The sequence below is a fragment of the Synchiropus splendidus genome, chromosome 1 (genome assembly GCF_027744825.2).
Source record: "Synchiropus splendidus isolate RoL2022-P1 chromosome 1, RoL_Sspl_1.0, whole genome shotgun sequence".
In the NCBI taxonomy this organism is placed as follows: Eukaryota; Metazoa; Chordata; class Actinopteri; order Syngnathiformes; family Callionymidae; genus Synchiropus; species Synchiropus splendidus.
In genome coordinates, this window is record NC_071334.1 from 14,905,823 (window position 1) to 14,923,199 (window position 17,377).

A 17,377-nucleotide genomic window follows, 5' to 3' on the forward strand; every position below is an offset into this window, starting at 1 on the left:
CAAGAATAACTTACACCGGTGTATAACTGTACACCGTCCAACTACACTATTTTGTCTCAACACTGGTGTTGGCGTCTTGGGCAGGTGGCAGGTTACATGAAGCCAGATTAGATAATAGAAGACTGTTGACTGACAGATATGTTGAAACACTATTTAGAAACGGTGAGCACATCACCATAGAATGGTTTCAGTAGATTTCATGAGCAGTCCATGGTGAAGGAGACACACATTTTAGGGTTAGGGGTGTGGATTCTCACACCTCACCCTTGTTGTCATCTTAAATATTGTAGTTCTGGTTTATAAACTGGGATGCTAAAGGTCGTGTCTAGTTGGAACCACACACGGAGAGACTCAGACTTAAATCTCAAAAGTCATTCAAAAGTCAAACCCAAACAGCATCAACTTATACTGATTTAATTTCAGGTCTATTAAGACTGAGACTAACAGTAGAGGTCATGAAGATGAATAAGACCACCATCACATCTTGGAGGCCAATCGGACCTCACCAAAAAAAAAATGGTTTTGCTCTAATCAGCTGCGTGTCCACCTTTTTTCTTTAATGATAATGGAGTAAAATGGTGTGTTATGAAGAAAGAACAGAGAGACATTAGGAGGCTTTGTGCCTCTCAAGCTGCCGTCCACCTGCCCCTGGTCAGCACTGAGGATTTTAAGATCCTCCAAGCCTGAAGGGGATTACAGTGAGAAGTGAAGAGGCAGGCAAACAGAACCTGGTCCGACACCCACCGACCCCGCCAACATCACACTCGCTCCCCCAGGTCTACCACCCAATGTGCGACAGGTACAAATGAGGGCTGCTTCCAGTCACTTTGGACCTGCACCAGCATGAGTCTGTGGACGATAAAGGAGTTTGCGTGCCTCCATCCAAATGTGTCCTGTTCCAGCTAGTGAAGATGAATCCTGTTTATCAGATCAGGATCCTCAAGCATACAGGGCCCCTCATGCTGAACCAGCTCTTATCACAATACTTGTAGCCATCAACCAAATATTGTAATGTGAAGGTGAAATAAAAAAAAAATCTATATTAAGCAAACCATTCTTGTGCTTTAATCTCGTACCTCACTGACCTGATCTCAGTCAACATCTGTCAGGACGCTCACACGACTGGTAGAGACCTCCGAGCGCAACATGCATCTTATTTTTTGTTTTCTTTCGCAGACTTGGAGCAGACAAAAACACAGTCGGATCAGTCAACACGTTGACAAACTTGTTTTGCTGCCTGGTGAGTTTGTTTCAGAGATGAAAGTGAATGACGAGTTGGTGGTTTTTGACAATTATCTACCCAGGAATGTGCGCTGCTCTGCAACCGAACCCTCAGCTACTGCACACACCTTGGTGACTGCACCGCGGAATAGACTCTTCATTTGTTATCATTGTTACAATGATGGTGATAGTTATGATTGGTAATAACAACAACAATAATTGTAATAATAATAATAATAATAACCTATTTTTACTTGCATGTGTTTTGTTAATTTAGTCGGTTGCCCTCCAAGGAAAAGTGGATATGCGGAGTCACCGTGAGCGGAAGGGAGGCGTCTCTCATTTGTCACTTCCTCACAGGTCCTTTCTTTGGCCGGTAACTGCTCATTTATTACCCAGGAATCAGTGTGAATCAGGTGGTTTTCAATTGACATAACCAGTTTGGCATGACCTTTTCTCCTTCCTTTAAATGGCTACTCATTGAGCCGGGAGGGAGGGGGGGGGTTCAGGGGGCAGAGAGGTGGGGGGAAGAGCGTGGGGAAGAAGAGCGTTACCGGGGGCCGACGGGTGGAAATCACAGCAGTGAAAATGGCAGAGCCATGAAAGAGGGGTCTGATTGCATGGGGCCAGCAGGCGAGAGCGGGAGCAGCAGGCCCGGCCCAATCAGGCCCGCCTTAGGAAAAAGTGCTCTTATCAACAAGTAATGGGCCACTTGACAATCACACAGCCACAAAACTGCTCTATTTAACGCTGATTGCAAAACCCCCTCCGCCCCCCATCTTCGAACCGCATGAGCCCCTGCGTTCCCCCCCACCTCCCGCCAGCCCACTGCCAAGACCTTTTCCTGAATGGAATTCATAATCACCCCTCTTGTCTTTCCGCATTAATTGTGATTTTAATTCTGACGGAGCATTATGCGCCAGCCTCTTCTGTGTTTGGTGTGAATGCTGAAAAGGTATCCCTCTCCACGCCAGCAGACACAGGCCAACCAGGTACAGCATTTGCCCTGCTTATCTCAGGTGGGCTGAATATATGTGGCGCAGAAATACTTCTGCTAGATACATGCTTTGATGTGAAGTGAAACTCTGGCGTATCTGTGAGAATGAACGGGTCAGTTCTGACGGTGTCTCTGCAAAATACATAAATAAATAATACAATAAATAAATACATAACTAGAAATAATATTGACTCAGACCCAGCGTGGCTCAGTTGTGGCTGTTCGGGCTGCACCATAAATGCATAACTAGACATAAAACCCTGGTATGAATTTTTGTGTAACTTTCTGTAAACATTTGTCATCATTTATTAAGTTTCCTCCAACAATGAAAAATGACGTAACTTCCTCTAATATCGACTCAGACTCAGTGTGACTCAGTTGAGGCTGTTCGGGCTGCACCATAAATGCATAACTAGACATAAAACCCTGGTATGAATTTTTGTGTAACTTTCTGTAAACATTTATCATTTATTAAGTTTCCTCCAACAATGAAAAATGAAGTAACTCCCTCTAATATTGACTCAGACTCAGTGTGACTCAGTTGTGGCTGTTTGGGCTCCACCATAAATACATAACTAGAAATAAAACCCTGGTATGAATTTTTGTGTAACTTTCTGTAAACATTTGTCATCATTTATTAAGTTTCCTCCAACAATGAAAAATGAAGTAACTTCCTCTAATATCGACTCAGACTCAGTGTGACTCAGTTGTGGCTGTTTGGGCTGCATCTTAACTGCCTTTATACGCTTCTCAGCGGAGATAATTCAGGCACGTCTAGCTGATGGAGGGCGCTGGGATCAGTCATGTTCCCTCTGTCCCTGGAGGTGACCAGGTTGTGGGGTTTCAATCATGATCACATAATAACTGATTTACATTTTGGAATCGTCTTGGTGAACAGTTCAGTGTAATAGGCGACTCACGTTAAAAGGTCAAATGGTCAGCAATGGCAGCTCCATTTGCTTGTCAGTCATCTGTGAGAAATAATGACGTCCATTACCCAGAAATATGTTACATTCTATGTTGACCAATGTTTATTATGTCAACAGGCCTGAGGGCATTAATGGAGCCCATAAAGCAGACCTGGGCAAACTGCAGCCTGGGGGCCAGATGCGGCCCTTTGACTGCATTCATGTGGCCCTCCTGGAGTCAGAGTAAAACTATAAAACTGACATTGTTGTTGTCTCTGACATGTTTGTCTTGTGCATTGTTTTTTGTTCATTATGATGCAACTGAAACATAACTTCCTTGTTTGATGATTTTTTAAAAATTCTTTTCCGTTGACTATTGAGTTGAGCATTTCTTGTCCCTTAACATTAAAGTAGAATTGAAAGTAGATTTTGAACTGCATGAGAAACCTGGAGAATCTTTAAATGGTTTAAATGAAAGAAAACACAACTAGCCCACATTTTCACTTGATTTTTATTTTCAATTTTCTCTTACCCTCCTTTCTTTGGCTTTGACGGCCCCTCTCAACGGTCACAATATATAACCTGGCCCCTGAGGACTATTGCCCACCTTCGCCATAAAGGATCATGGTATCGATGTACAAATACCTCTGCCACTGTACTGAACTGGAGAACTTATTAGCAAGGGCTCCAAGGTTTCCTGAGAGGGAGAGAGATAAAGTTTGTTTTTCAAACTGCTGCCATGTTCTTCCAAGCTCTCCCTACACAGCAGCGGACATTTCCCAGACATGCCTCACTGCATTGCAGTTTCAAAGTCGAGGACAAACTTGGATGTCATTCAGAATCTATGAATCCTCTTCAGGAGAGCAGCTGCCAGTGAAGTGAATTATCGAACTTTATGTTGTCCTCAACAAGCATGAGGAGAAACATACTAAATGGACCCTACTGTGTATTTGTTTTTCTTCAATAATCAAGTCTCAAATACTCAAGAAATCCTTATGATTAAGTTGCTTGAGTTTAAATTCAAAATCACGACAAGCTCTGTTTTAGAAAGAAAAACGATTGATGCAAAAATATCTATTATCAAAGCATGTAGAGCAGCTTTTGCTACTAAAAAACAAAATGACTCATGCGTTATTTCATTAAATCGCTGTGACCCGTGGACAAGGAACCATGTGACGTCTTCTGTCGAGGTGCCCCACTTCATGTTAAGTGGCCAGTCAGTCTAAAATGGTGATCATACAACTGTATATAAATTTAAGTATTGGTGGTCTGGGTTATTGCACCACATTATGAAAGACCAAGATTATTTTGACGTCACCTCACCACCCACCTTTACACGACTGCTGCATACACGCAGTTGGCCACAAGGGGGCACTATAGACCTGTCAATGCGTCACTTGTAACTCGGTGTATTACATATACACCGATGTAATTGCATCCAAAATAAGGTCCTAAACTTTCATTTCATTTTAATGTAGATGCCTGAAAATACATGTTCATACAATAACAGTTAATATATTTTTTCAGGTTATTTTTTTAGACGGGCGGTGATGATAGTTTGACATGAGAGGTTTTAATGCATGAACATGTATTTTTATTTTGAAAATTATTCAAAAACTGACTGGAATTTGAATCGACTGTATTTTCCTTAACACATATTATGGTTGCGTGTGTAAGTGGAAACTGCCAGTGTTGGCCTCGGTGTCACGTGATCCTCCATAGCAACCTGCGCGTGTCATCGTTCCGCTCCGGCAGAAGCGTCATTCCAGATCATCTGAAACATCTGACTTCCAGAACCATTCAGCACACGTCAGTATAGCTTTGTCCGCGTCCAGCTCAACCATGAGTCATCAGCTCAACCCTGGGTAGGTCTGCAATATTATTCCATTGTTACAGCTGTAGTGAGGTAATATGAAGTTGTCCTTCTGTTAAACTATTTTTCTTAGCCATGCTTGTGTTTATGGAAGTGAAATGTCGAGAAAAATGAGATATAAAGGAGTGAGCAACTTGTTGGTGTGTCGATGTGATGCTAACGTTAGCATTGGACCAGAAGTTTCCCTTTGACCCCCAGAGTTCAAATGGTTTGGAGAAAAAAAAGTTATTAAAATGATTATACATACCGATCATACATAGATTTTTGCATTTAAAATAAATATATATTTGCTTTCCAAATCACTGCATGAATGAGTAAGATGATGTAAAGGAATTTCTGGTATCATTTTGACTTGCCTTGAGCCATAGACAGCAAGCTTTCAGCTACATAGTATTTGCCTTACATTCATTTAATTTTGAATGAAGTCTACCTGTGTGAATGTCAGTACGTGCTTTTTGTCGCATAAACCTGTCTTAACTAAGCAGACACTGAATAAAAAGATGCTTCACAGTGAAGTCGTCTCCACTCATGCATTCAAGCTCCACATAGAATCTTATTACATTGCATATTTATGATTGAATAATTGGAAAAAAAAAACTCCACATGTAAACATGACTATTGTTAAAAGGGGCAGTTGTGTTTGAATTGGCCAAAATCTCCACATCTGTGTGGTTGTATTCTACCTCCTTGGGTGTGGGGGGCGTCTCCAGTCAGTGGTGCTATTATTTTTAAAACTTTGGGAATTCCTGATTTAAAGAAATGTTCTTTTTGTCTTTTCTTTCCACCTTTTTAGCTTCAGTAATGTAACAATTAGCACTAGGCTTTCATGAAAGATGTTGCCTTGTAATAATGAATTTGATATTGATATATTTGCTGACTGAACAAGGGTCGTCGAAAATGCTCATAAACTAGATGTGTGCTGTTGGTGCTGAAGCCGCCTGCCCTGGTGAGCTCCAGAGAGGTGGCCAAAGAGTGTAGCTTGAAGTGTGCCATCCCTGCTCAGCTCTGTGTGTAATCAGACACTAGACACCAGTAAGTAAGATCCTGTTAACGCAAATGCTGCAGGAAATTAAATCTGCGTCGGAAAAAACAACTGCTTTAGATCTGGCAAGTGGGAGAGACGTGGTCATTGGGCCTCAACAATAAACCCGTTGTCCTCCATGTTTTATGTGGGATCCTTGATGTTTTCATGAATATATATTTTGGATTTTTTTGCCAGGCTCATTTCTGCTTACAACAGTCTGACTGACAAACACTTGGCAGGCTACTTCAGCAACACTCGCATCAGAAGGCACTTGCAGAGAGCTGGACTGGTACGCCAACATATCTCTCGGAAACATGCGTTATGTTTCCTTCACGCAACACGAGCCAGATCCAAACAATCCAATCTCTTTGATATGTATTTGTGTTGCGTTTAGATCACCAGGAGTGGGCGAATTGTTCCAGACAAAGAGTACAGACACAAGCAGCACCAGCGAGCCCACCAGAGACATGTCCGAGAGTGTCTGGCCCAGGCCATCTTCCACAAGGTGCTGGAGATGGAGGTGGGTTGAACGCTCGCCATTGACAACGTTCACTTACGGAACCACTTGAGTGACATGAATTCGTTCCCCTCAGCGCGTCCATCAGATCGAGATTAAAAGAAAACTGGAGGAGTTTGCAAGAAGGGAGAGAGTGCTCAAGATCAAGGTTTGTCTCGAACATTTGAATAATTGTTTGCATATTTCATGAAGTCGTTAAAAAGAACAAACGCGACTAAATTATGAGTCATCAGAGATTTGTTGATGTGGGCCTGAATGATGAATAATATTTAGCTCTTGTTTGAAAGGTGGGACGTTCAAAGAGGTATGAAGAAGACATTCACATTCTGTCGCCGCGGCCGCCCACCGCTGCAAAGATGATCAGGAAACAGAATTCCGGACCAGAAGGGGAACATTCCGAGTCGTCCGAGTCGGTGAGTGGAGGCTTAAGTCAGTATTGCAAGCTTGAAAACGGAGCAAAAAAGACATACTTAAGTTCATGATGGGAATTATTTATTCCGCTAATAAAATGGAGCTGACAAGTGCAATTGCATTGAGTCACAGGTGATTTTCCTGTATGTTAACATCCAACTTAAGCTTATGCTTAGGGTGACAGGCAGACACCCTGAGGGAACTCTTTTCACGGCAGGTGAAGTGTCTGAAATCATTTCGGAACATCAATCTATTTTGAAATATTTACTATTTATTATGTGCCTAAGCCACGCCTTCACGAGAGCTGAAATGTTGTTATCCCCAGCCAAACCCACTCTGCTGTGACCTCTTGGCAGTCCTAAAAGTTGATCCTAAAAGGAGGTGGACAGGCTTAAAGCTTTGGTGGGGACAGGCTTAGGGCTGTGATGTCACATTGTTGCTGTTGTAACCTGTCAAAGAGGAGCCTAAGCCACGCCCATCGACTTCCGCTCATGGGAAGTTAATAAAAAACATGATAAAAGTTATTTACTGATCTGGCCTGAAATATGCCATAGATCTCACATATGACGTCTGTGAATTTGAAATGTACATGCGGATGCATAGGTCCCCTTTAATAAAGTAACAAATAGGACGGGTGAGTATTCTGGTAATCCGTTGAAGATGGAAGTCTAAAATGTATTTGGGTTTCTGTCATGTTTAACAACCCACTCCGCACATTCTCTCACACCACAACTCCTGGGTTTCACTCCTGTTTCAGGCCTGACCTGTCTCACCTTGTTTGCGTCGTCTGCCCATGGAAACTGACTTGCCTCCGAATGTATTTGGGAAGCAGAATGTCCTTTTCACCTGACCCTGTTTAGAATTGCTACCGATCACAAAATAGGCAATTTAAACTTTTAAACTTTTTTAAACTCAATTTTAAAGCTTTCATCAAGTCGGTTGTTGTTCTCTGCCTCAGTTTGATTCATGACTTGGTGTGATGTTTCTTTGTTTTCTATGCTGCAGATGGTTGTCATGTTGATGATGAGGCTGTGGCTTAGAAGATTGTGTCCACTGTTTGTGCAGGGCTTACAATGAAAGACTTTAGGTTAGCTTGCTTATAAATTACAAGTCGCTGGCTTTGACATAATTTTTTAACACACTTAGGTTTACTTCCATTTTCTTAAGATTTCCAAACTCCTCACAACACTGAGGATTTAAAAGACAGACTGACAGTAACATTCTTTCAACTGTTATCTTCCGCCATTGTTTAATCTGCTTTACTTCCAAAGGCTATTGAAAAGCACCATGACAACAGGAGGGTTTGGCCAGTCAAAGGTCAGTCGCTAGTTGTCACTCACTGACCCTAACTGAATAGACACGTTGTGAGTGATGTGGCTGTAGGCCTGTAGATTTTACCACCCAGTGCGTCCGATATTATGCCATTGATACATGAGCAGTTGAATTACAGAGAGATGTGTTATTTATTATAGTTGAATATTGACCCAGCTGTACTGGAGAATAAACCCTGTGGAACATATGTCAGAAGATTACATCACTCACCATTTTCACTGACCTTGGACTCGTCACTTTCACAGCACTATTTTATATTATTATACACTAAAATGTTTTGAATTTTGGACAATAAATAGGAGCGATGGTTTGACAAAAATGTGATTCATTCTTGTGCACTTTCCGAAATGCATGAAAATGGATGTTAGTTGACAATTGTATGGCTAGAATAAAATAAATACAAGCTCTCACAGCTCTTGCTTAAATATGTGTCTTTTGGTTGGTTCTCTCTCGCACCACAGTGTTGTTGTCGTTGTTTTTTGCAAATTGTGGTGTAACCGTTATTTGGTCCAGGCAGAGTTTCGATTGTTTGCCCCCACATCCACCTGACATTAGGACAGTGGTTACCCTGTCACATACAGCACAAAACCCCCCACATGACGTCGCCTATTCACCCTTTTCACAAGCCTGTGGCCAGAATGAATTTCAAGCCTATGGTAGTAGCTTGGAGGGCGACACGACTGGTGTAGATCTGCAGTATGGTGACGTTGGGTACCCCAGCAAGTTCACTCTGCTCAACATCAGCCAAACGGCTTGCTGTTCCCTGAGTGAGGGGACCATGTCATCTGCTTGTCTCGGCCCCAAAATAGAGGAACGCGCTTCCCATCGACGGGTGTGCTGTTGAGATTTATCGCACAGGTTTTGTTGTATTTTTGAATGAAATATACATTTGCCGTCACTCTCTAGTAACTTAGTTTGATTGTTGTTGCTTGAGGTTGCTTTGGATTAAAGCGAAAAATGAACTGTAATGTAACGTCAGTGCCAGTTAAGCTGAGTGTTTTAAGCATTTGTTTGCAGCCGGGGTCGTCTCGTCCGAACACAGCTCCAGGAAACATGCAGAGGCCGGTGCGATTGAAGCCGATCAACAGTCACAACAATGCAGCGTTGCTCAGACACAGCTCGCCTTATAGACTGCAGGCCACGTCCAATGAGAACGACCCGTTCAACAGCACTGTGAGGACGAGACATACGAGACTCTCTCTTGTAAACATGTTTGCTTGATCCTGGCAGGAAATAAACCTTTGTGTCGTGATTTCTTTTTTCCTCTGGTTCCTTCTAGATGGACAAAAAGTCTCGCAGACGAGTGTCTAAAATGGACCCCTCCAATGGGGTCTCGCCCTACTGCCTGCCTGTCATTAACAACTTTGTCACCCCAGTTCCCCCAGCCATTAGGAAATGTGAAAGAGGAGTAACAACCTCAACCATTGGCACCGTCCGGGGCCGCAGGCTGCGACCCACCACCACCTCAACTGGAGTGGAGACGAATGAGGTGTGAAAAGCTTTCTTGTTTGAAAAGTCCGATTTTAAGGTCAAAGTCAAGGACTGTTCTAAACACACTCACTCCTCAGGAGCAGACGACTCTGAGGAGCTCTGTGTACCAGAGAAGAGTTACCGTCAACATGATTTACTTTGGCAAAACTGTGCATCTCTCACATGACCTGACTGACTTGAGAGATGAGGTCAAAGTCTTCCAGCAACACTGTGGAGGAGAAAACCTGTGCGTGTACAAGGGCAAACTGCGAGAAGGAGGTCAGTGCGAGTTGTGTGAAATATCTTTTGGCCCGGTCACTAAGGATGTGACGCGAGTAACATTTACTGAGAGAGTTTCCCAAATTTGCCTGCAGACATGTTCCAGTTCATCTCAAAGCGGCACAGAGGTTTCCCTTTCAGCTTGACATTCTTCCTGAACGGGCTTCAGGTGGAGCGACTGAGCTCCTGCTGCGAGTTCAAACACAGGAAAGGACCCAGACTGGGTGGCAGACACGGACACTTTGGCTTCACTGGCGTCGAAGGAGCATCTCCCTGCTACAAGTAATGTCTGCTACAAGGAATGGTTACGCTTTGAGTCCATCAGATCTGTGAGCTGCACTTTTTATTGGCTAGATGCATCATTTCCATGGGATTAGACAAAAAGCCCACTCCTCCTCCGAAGAGGGTGAGAGAGGACACTTTCCTCAGCACCAAGGTTGACATGGAGACATCGAGGACTGTAGCAGCAGCCGTCCCACACTCAGAACATGAAGCCAGTCAAGTACATCAAACACCGGTCACAGAGGCACCTGAAGAGGACAAACACGCAGACGGTACAGACATTGTGTATTGTGTCTTTTCAGGAATGATCATTTTTGGATTTGTGGTAGATTATGCAGAGGATTTTGAGGCCGACGATGAAGGACCAGCTGAAGAGACTAAGGAAGAGAGATCCCTTTCTCCATCTAGTGAGACTGATGAACAAGCCAAGGAAAGACATGTGTCTGAGACTGAAGAAGAGGAGAGAGAAGGTGCGTGTTTATGCCGCTCATCACTGCCACCCTGATATGACTGTTCCTATCTGAACAGATTTTACTTCAATATAATCATCTGGTGTCAAATATTAAAATGCAGTTAAATAATTTTTTTTTTAATCCACAGTCCAACCATTCTTTTAAATGTCTCATCCCACAATCATGAGTTTTTTTTATCAGGTTCTTGATGTGTAATTCATATGTTTCTGTGAAGTTGTGCTTCAAAACCTTGTGCAGCTCCTTTCATTTGTTAAGACATCGATTGTCCCTAACAGAGGTTAGGTCTCGCTCTGGCTCCAGCTCAGCAGGCAGTGATGTCGGCGACAGCGAGGCTGAGGTCACTAAAGAGGAGAGAGATGATGATGATGAGGAAGCGAAAGAAATCATTCAGGAGGAAAACTCAATTGCACCTGAGGATCAAGCTAAAAGTAATAATTCAACTGTAGACAAAGAGCCTGATTTACTGGACAGCGCTGGGGACAGCACCGAGCTTGAGATTTCCAACACCAGTGCAGGCAACGATAACACACGTACGGATGATTCTGCCGGAGATCAAGAAGCTGTAGCCACAGAAGAGAGCAAGCCAGAGGAGGAGCAGGAAAGAGGTGAGTTGTGAGAAGTGTGGGCCTTTCGATCATCTCTGGAGGTTTTTCCACTATAATAACCAAACCAACGCCACAAATTCCTAAATGATCTGATCAAAACAATTTATTAGTGGAAAAATACTGTGTAACATTCATCTGATTTTTATTTTATTTTTGCATGATTTTCAATAAAAAAATACACGACTGGAATTGTTTCTGTTTTTCTACAACTGCACTTTATTTTCTTGGTGTGAGTGAGTTTTGCATGTTTTACTTCTTTTCACGTTCATGAAAAAAATTCACGAAGAGCTTCTGAAAGTGAAGTGGCAATCAGCGCAGAGAAAGGAAGTTGGCATCAATGCACAAGCACATATATTTGCATATTTTACCCGCATCAGCATTTCCACTCTGAATTCATTATGCATTTACGTGTCGTCGAAGCTGTATTTTCTTTTCTTTTATCTCATGGACTGTAGTTTTTATCTTTTTCCGTTGGCCTCATATAGAAGTTTCATAAACATATAGACAATACTCATTCATCTGTGACCTTCAATAAGGAGACATATAGATGTTACACACACAAATTAGCACAAATTACAGTTGCTAAACATACGCTGTATTGTTCTATCACAGGTTTACCAGTTAAACTCACAAAAAATAAAAAAAATGTTCTGTGGGATGTTCAGCAGGAGCCCTTTTTATAATTCAGATTGATGATTTATGATTCAGACAGTGAGGCAACAGGAACATGCGTTCATGTCCAGATCCTCCCGCTGTCGACTCTGTATTTCACTGTTTATTTATTTATTTTATTTTTTTGACTGTTGCTTTGCTTTGTATGATGTCCTTCATAAAGAAATGCTTGGTGCTTCCATGCTTTGCTGATGCGTGATATGATCGATTGCTAGTGCTTTGCAGGGGTTAAAGTATTCTCCTGTATGCTGTGCCACACTTCTCCCCTCTCTTGCCTCCCGCAGCTAAATCTGTGCAGGAGAAACTGGCCGAGGCAATTCTGCAGGACTCCAGATGTAGTTCTGAACCAGAGCTAAGCGACACCACGACTGAGGAAGAGGAGGAGTCCACCAGGGTCCGACATGAGGACACTAAGGGTAAGAGATCAGATTATCGCCATATCACAATGATAAAACATGCACTTGCATAAAACCAGAGGAACATATTGCTTAGGCTTTCAGACCACTTTGTCACTCCATAATTCTGAATGCAGGTCAGGTCTGTTAGTTGGGCATTCAGGAAAGGCAAATATATGTTCCTCACCATCACATTTCAAAAGTCACTTCCTCATGTGTCAAGACAATGTTTAAACGTAGCAAAGAAGTCGCACCATGAAGTCTGTCAGCACAGTGGTGGAGCAGCCACCATAGTTGGGCGCGACACATAATTTGTGTTGTCTTCGTAATGGAGGAAACGTATTCACTTTTCACACACTGTGTTTGCATTCACAGTTCCACAGAAGGCAGCCACCACATGTGAGGACAACCTCCCTGGTGAAGTGTCAGAGGATCAAGGGGAAGGAGCAGAGTCAAGAAACCAGGAGGATGAACTCGAACAAAATCCTGATGAAAGCCCTCAGGCTGTTCAAGAGGAGGTGGCGTATGATGAGGTCAAAGCAGAAGAACCAATACCTTCTAGTTCTGAACTGAAGGCAACAGTTCAGAGCCCAGAACTTCAGCAGCAAACTCCAGATGAAAGCACAGTAGCCCCTGAAGTAGTGGAAGAGGAAACTGGGCAAGGAGAAGCTGCACCAGTGGGGCAAGATGCAGATGTCAGCAAGATGGATGAAGCATCAAGATCAGAGTTCATACAGAATGATGAGCCACCAGGGATGGACAATGCAGAGGCGGAAGAGGTGAAAATGGTGGAGGTAGAAGAGGAACACTCACCGCTCCTCAAGGCTGAACAAGAACCTGTAACTGACAGGCAGAAGAGTGAGGTCAGCGCTGCGGAGACTGACGTATCCGTGGAGAATTCTAGTAGTTCCTCTGAGCAAAGTGGAGACACTGCGGTGGAGAAGAAAGCAGACGTCAGTACAGAAGGTGAAGACAAGCACGATGATAAATCCCACGGAGAAGGAGATGAAACACAAGCATGTGATGCTGGAGAGGAAACTATCGACGCTGATAAACTGGAGGGGGAAGAGGAAGTCGGAGAGGAAGGGATGATGGGAAAAGATGTGAGGGAGCAAGACAAAGCAGAAGAAGTCCAGTCTGAGGAGAAGGTGATAGAAGAAGAGACGGAAAATACGCTGGCAGATCAAAGTGACAAGACTGAGAATGTGGGTGATGATGAGGAGGAATCTACAGCACCAATTACCGAGGTTGAAGAAAAATGTGGTGTTGAACTAGATGATGCAGCTGAAGAGAAAAACAAAGACGAAAATGACAATGACAAAGAGGAGGAACAGGATGAGCACAAGAAAGAGACAGTTGAGGAAAGGGAGGGGGGCAAATATGAAGATGCAGAAACACTTGTGAAAAAAGAAAAGTCTGAGGACAATAATGTTCAATCAGAAGATGCTGGTGCGGTGGCAAGAGATGCTCCGGTTCCCAGGGTTAATGGAAACGGAGAAGAGGCTGGTGATGAAGGGGATGTCGATGCTGAAAGTGGAGAGAGGGCGGAGAGAAAAGAGAAGGCTGAAGGAGTTGTGTGTGATGGCATAGCTGAGGGTAAAATATCAGAACCAAGCAACGTAGAAGGTCAATCAAACAAGGATGAAGGAGAGGAACACCATGAAGAGAGGAGAACAGCAGAGGCAGACAAAGAAGAAGGTAAAACAAACAAGGATGAAGGCGAGGTACACCAAGAAGAGAGGAGAACAGTGGAGCCAAACGGAGGAGAAGGTAAATCAAACAAGGATGAAGGAGAGGAACACCATGAAGAGAGGAGAACAGCAGAGGCAAACAAAGAAGAAGGTAAAACAAACAAGGATGAAGGAGAGGAACACCAAGAAGAGAGGAGAACAGTGGAGCCAAACGGAGAAGAAGGTAAATCAAACAAGGATGAAGGAGAGGAACACCAAGAAGAGAGGAGAACAGTGGAGCCAAACGGAGAAGAAGGTAAAACAAACAAGGATGAAGGAGAGGAACACCATGAAGAGAGGAGAACAGCAGAGGCAAATGAAGAACGTAAATCAAACGAGGGTGACGGAGAGGAACACCAAGATGAGAAAAAGACGGTTGCGCAAAGTGAAGAACAAAGTGAAACAAAACATGCTGAACGAGAAGCTGAGAAGGTGACAGAAGACGAGGGTGACTTTTTAAAGCCTGGAGAGGAGGAAAGTAAAGCAAACAATGAAGTGGATACAGAAGAGAGCCAAACAAATGCAGAGGAGAACATCACAAAAGGGAGTAGAACGTCAGATTCACATGGACTGGAGAGCAGATCAAGCCTGGATGAAGTACAGAGCCGAGATGACATTTATCTGGCAGAAGAAAAAGTAGAGGCTAAAACTTTTGATCAATGTGAGGAAGACATCAAAACTGACCTTGATATTGAAAAGAAGTGGCATTTGTCAAAGACAGAGATTCCAGGTGGAGCCGATGAATCAGAGGTTGACACAGTTCGAGCAGTTTATGAAAGTGCAAAGGCAGAAAGTCTTGAGAGTGAATTAAACGCCAAGTCAGCAAGTAGGACTAAAGTGAGAAGTGACTGTGAGGATGAGGAGATAAAGAATGGTCCCTCAGATCAGCAGCAGTCAACATCTGTTGCTGCAAGTGTAGCCCACATGATGGACAAGTCAGAACCAGACTCGGAAAAATGGGTTGAACTAAACACGAGTGCAGACCTTGATGAGGCGAGCAAGGCCTCAGAGGAGGGGGCAAGTGTTCTTCTCCAACCTCAAGTTAACCACAAAGCAGAGGCCCCTGTGGGCCACCACATCTCCGAGGCATTAGCCAATGAAAACAGTGTGGATCTGGTTTCAAACTGGGTGACTGTGCATCAAACCTCCAGGTACTTTGAGACATTTGTGGAACCAATTGATGACTTGAAGGACTCACAGGTGACTAGAAGTGATGTGACAACTCGAGAGCTCCTGAGGTCCCAGAGTCCGTGTACGACTGATAAGCCCTTGGCAGAAGAAGATATGAGTGAAAGTAAAGAAGAGGAAGGCATGGAGGTGGATCAGAATAGGGATATAACTCATGAAGCAAAAGAGGATGTGAAATCGAAGAATGAAGAAGTTCAGGCTGTTGAGGGGTTAGAAAAGAAGAAAGAACACTGTTCGCCTTTTGTGGAAGGAGAGGAGTGGGATGAATGTGGTGGTGTCACAGTTGAAAGCATCGCGAACGTCCACTTAGGAGAAAAACCTGGTAGTGTCAACCATGAATGTGAGCAAGAGAATCCAGCACGGAGTCTTGATGAGATGAAAGGTACACTAGAAGTGGGTGAAAACTTCGAGGATCAATTGGAGGTCTTTGAACCTGCTGGTGAGAATACGTCGGAATCATGGATGATTTCTGAGGAGGGCATCAAAGATGTCCCAGAAATGCCTGATCTAACAACCTCCAAGTCTGAGTTTGAAAGTCAAGCCGGCGATGAGACGGAAACAAAACCTTTAAACCTAAGCATCAGCGGAGACACGGAGCCGATCCAGAACATTAAAAGCAGCAAGGAGTGGTTCTCTGTGGATGATGGGTTGTTTGGGCAGAGTTCATATCCTTTACTGGCCGCTGTCAGGACGGAGAGCCGACATTAGCGCGAGCAATACAATCTAAAAACTAGGTGAGATCTTGCGCATCTGTAAATAGTCCGTTTTTTTAATCTTTATTTATTTCACATGACACAAGTTGGACACTCTCTACCCCATCCAGAGGAAGTCAGACATTTAAGGAGCTGTCATTGATTTAACTTATTCTCATGGAATTGACAAGAGCATTATGACCTCAAAAGGAAGCCGGATGACTGACACCCCCTGGTGGAAGCAATTGTCATGCCAACCCAGAGTTTATGGAGTGCTTCACTCATATTTTTGCCGAGTCAGCACAGATACCACCGGAAACATGACACACTGACTCACTAGTCTCTGGACGTAACCTGGTCGCCTGCAGGTGGACCTGTCTACGTGTTCTGCAAGGGCTGGTTTGAAACGGCTCAGCATCCAAAAAGAGATGATCATGAGAAGCTCATCATCTGGGCCCATATTACATTTAGTTTTTATTTTATAGAAAAAAAATGTCCTCATGTGGACGCACGGCTCGTGAGCCACTGATTTCCCCAAGGAGTTCTCCGATAGTCCCAACCTGTCACTCGTCACCAAGATGCGGCTTTGGGACTTCGGATGGCTCCTGTTGTGTTCACAATAGACAGCTCCTCCTGTTGTGGGTGACAAAGAGATTCAGTGGGGGTCTGCTATCACCTGTAAGCAGATCCGCTCCCACACACTCACACGGGAGTCAATAATTCATAGTTGCTGGAGTCCTGCAGTTTAGTTTACACTGAGCAACCCAAACATGCTTCCCCCTGCCGAGAGTTTGATCAGCAGTGACCTCCGTGACACTCCAGACCCGGACAGCATTGATGATCCGTCGCCAGAGAAGAGCTATCCATAACTATTTTAGAAGGAAATTACAAACCTCTTGGTAAATAGGCCGATCATTAGACCAGTCTCAACAAGTTTATTATCCTGTTATGTCATATAATCAGAAATAGATTTATTGACATCTCTGACGAGAATTTTGCTGCTAATGCTACCTCTGTTGTAAATCCTTGATGTTAATGGTATTGTTTTTCATCTTTTATTGCTTTTGTGGAAGTCAACATTTAATGTTGTGTGACATTGCTGTTCAGAAAAATAAAAAACTAACTAGACATGATGCTGCTGATGTTTTCCATCTCAGATATTATAGATAAATTCAGGTTTTTGAGACTAAAGCTCAACAATCTACTTGTTTCATTTTCTGTTTTTTCATAGAGATATCTAGTGATCATTGAAATATGGCTGCTATAATACTGTTCAGCTATGGTTTCACCTCCCATACTCAATGGAGT

The 17,377-nt window shown here is 43.4% G+C and overlaps 1 protein-coding gene across 1 annotated transcript; it reads left to right on the forward strand.

Moving 5' to 3' along the window:
* Positions 1 to 4,908: 4,908 nt before the first annotated feature.
* Positions 4,909 to 16,514, forward strand: erich3 (glutamate-rich 3). The gene is made up of 14 exons (XM_053857244.1): positions 4,909 to 4,991; positions 6,219 to 6,312; positions 6,418 to 6,543; positions 6,617 to 6,688; positions 6,828 to 6,953; positions 9,301 to 9,456; positions 9,563 to 9,772; positions 9,852 to 10,032; positions 10,128 to 10,314; positions 10,387 to 10,586; positions 10,644 to 10,784; positions 11,063 to 11,399; positions 12,299 to 12,480; positions 12,835 to 16,514. The coding sequence occupies exons 1-14, from the start codon at positions 4,969 to 4,971 to the stop codon at positions 16,083 to 16,085; spliced, it is 5,286 nt and encodes a 1,761-aa protein (XP_053713219.1). The 5' UTR covers positions 4,909 to 4,968; the 3' UTR covers positions 16,086 to 16,514.
* The last annotated feature ends 863 nt before the right edge of the window (positions 16,515 to 17,377 follow it).